This window comes from Cynocephalus volans, chromosome 12, assembly GCF_027409185.1.
Source record: "Cynocephalus volans isolate mCynVol1 chromosome 12, mCynVol1.pri, whole genome shotgun sequence".
Classification (NCBI taxonomy): domain Eukaryota; kingdom Metazoa; phylum Chordata; class Mammalia; order Dermoptera; family Cynocephalidae; genus Cynocephalus; species Cynocephalus volans.
This window is the reverse complement of record NC_084471.1, coordinates 64,629,269-64,631,292: the sequence shown is the minus strand read 5'-3', so window position 1 is coordinate 64,631,292 and position 2,024 is coordinate 64,629,269. Positions and strand designations below refer to the sequence as shown.

At 35.7% G+C, this 2,024-nt stretch overlaps 1 protein-coding gene across 1 annotated transcript; it reads left to right on the top strand.

Annotated features, from left to right (window-relative positions):
* Positions 1–864: 864 nt before the first annotated feature.
* On the top strand, positions 865–1,803 carry LOC134360429 (olfactory receptor 6C2-like). The gene has a single exon (XM_063074795.1). The coding sequence runs from the start codon at positions 865–867 to the stop codon at positions 1,801–1,803; it is 939 nt and encodes a 312-aa protein (XP_062930865.1).
* The last annotated feature ends 221 nt before the right edge of the window (positions 1,804–2,024 follow it).

Here is a 2,024-nt window from a genome sequence, read left to right as displayed (position 1 = left end):
TAGTTAAGTGGTTCTCATACTTTTGTGTGTTTCAGAAATCACCTGGAGAGGTAACGAACCCAGCAGGCAAGGCTCATAAAAGCAGGATAGAGCCTGGGCTTTTGAATTTTTACCACCTCCCTACATGGCATATTAGTTATATCAGTGTGTCGAAACACTGCGCTTTTCTTCAGAATGAACAAGGATAGAAATGAGATTCATCTTTGAAACTTAGAGATTGTCAGTGGATAGGAACTGACTGACAAGTAGCTGTTGATAAGAATCTCTTTTCCTTTTTTATTTCAAACAAATCTCTTTGGACAAGGTAATGCCACATTTTACCAAGTTCTATTGCAAAAGCACGCAGAGTATCTGTATAGTGAGCCTAAATATTCAGCTTCTGGACTTTCATTTAATAAATCCCCAACACTTTGAGCAAAGACATAAACTGGTGGTGATGTTTTTCTTAATTTGACTTGTGAGCATTGAATAATTATTGGAAGCATAAGGATATCAGACTCCCTGTGAAATCGCCTACATCAATGGTTGTCTTTTACTCCTGAGGTTAAAATTGAATTGAACATGTATATTCATCAATTGAAAAAGAAATTTGAGAAAATGAGAAGAGCTATAGAAATAAGGACTTTAGTACAGTGAAAATAATTTTGAGAAAACTTTCCCTCAACCAACCAGTAATATACATCAGTTAAAACTGAGGATAGCCATGTATTCACATGATTCATTGTTAATTTCAAGAAGAAAATCTATGTGAATTGCTTTAATTGAATTTTCTTACTAGTGTCCATTGTTAACAACATTTTTAGTACCATTTTTTTTTTCAATCTCAATTTTACAAACTGAGTGAGCTGAAGTCAGGAGTCAGTGATGAGAAACCATACAAGGCTAACAACATTCATCCTACTGGGATTAACAGATGATCCACAACTTCAACTTCTGATATTTATCCTTCTGCTTGTCACTTACACATTGAGTGTAACTGGAAATCTGACCATCATCTCCCTCACCTTAGTGAATTCTCAACTTAAATCTGCCATGTACTTTTTCCTCCAAAATTTCTCCCTCTTAGAGATCTCATTCACTACAGTCTGTATTCCCAGATTCCTTTACAGCATGTCTACTGGAGACAAGATAATTACTTATAATGCTTGTGCTAGTCAACTATTTTTTATTATCCTTTTTGGGGCAACAGAATTTTTTCTCCTGGCCATCATGTCCTATGACCGCTATGTGGCTATCTGCAAACCCTTGCATTATGTGACCATCATGAGCAGCAGAATCTGCAGAAGGTTTGTCCTCTGCTGTTGGGTTGGAGGTTTGTTAATCATAGTCCCTCCACTTAGCCTAGGCTTAAATCTGGAGTTCTGTGACTCAAATGTCATTGATCATTTTCTCTGTGATGCATCTCCTATCCTCAAGATCTCTTGCTCAGACACATGGTTCATAGAGCAGATGGTTATAGCCTGTGCTGTGATGACTTTCATCATGACCCTTGTGTGCGTAGTTCTTTCCTATATATATATCATCAAGACAATCCTCAAATTTCCCTCTGCCCAGCAAAGGAAAAAGGCTTTTTCCACCTGTTCTTCCCACATGATTGTTGTATCCATCACCTATGGAAGCTGCATCTTCATTTACATTAAACCTTCAGCAAAAGAAGAAGTGGACATTAATAAGGGTGTGTCAGTACTCACCACTTCCATTGCCCCAATGCTAAACCCATTCATATATACTTTAAGGAACAAGAAAGTGAAAAAAGCATTCCATGACTCAATTAAAAGAATGGCATTTCTCTCAAAGAAATAGGAAAATATTAAAATTGTGGATGCAAATTATCAGGAAAGTTTGGTGTAGTGGTTAGTATAGGACCAGAGCAGATCAGTAAACTGTCTTTAAGCTAAAGTAGAGAAATTAAAAGTAAGCTTTTATATGCTATAAGAGAAATTTCAGGGTTAATATTTGTTAAATTTAATAATAATAAATTTGAACTTGAATTTTAAGTCTTTTTTATTCCTTTTTTAAGTAAT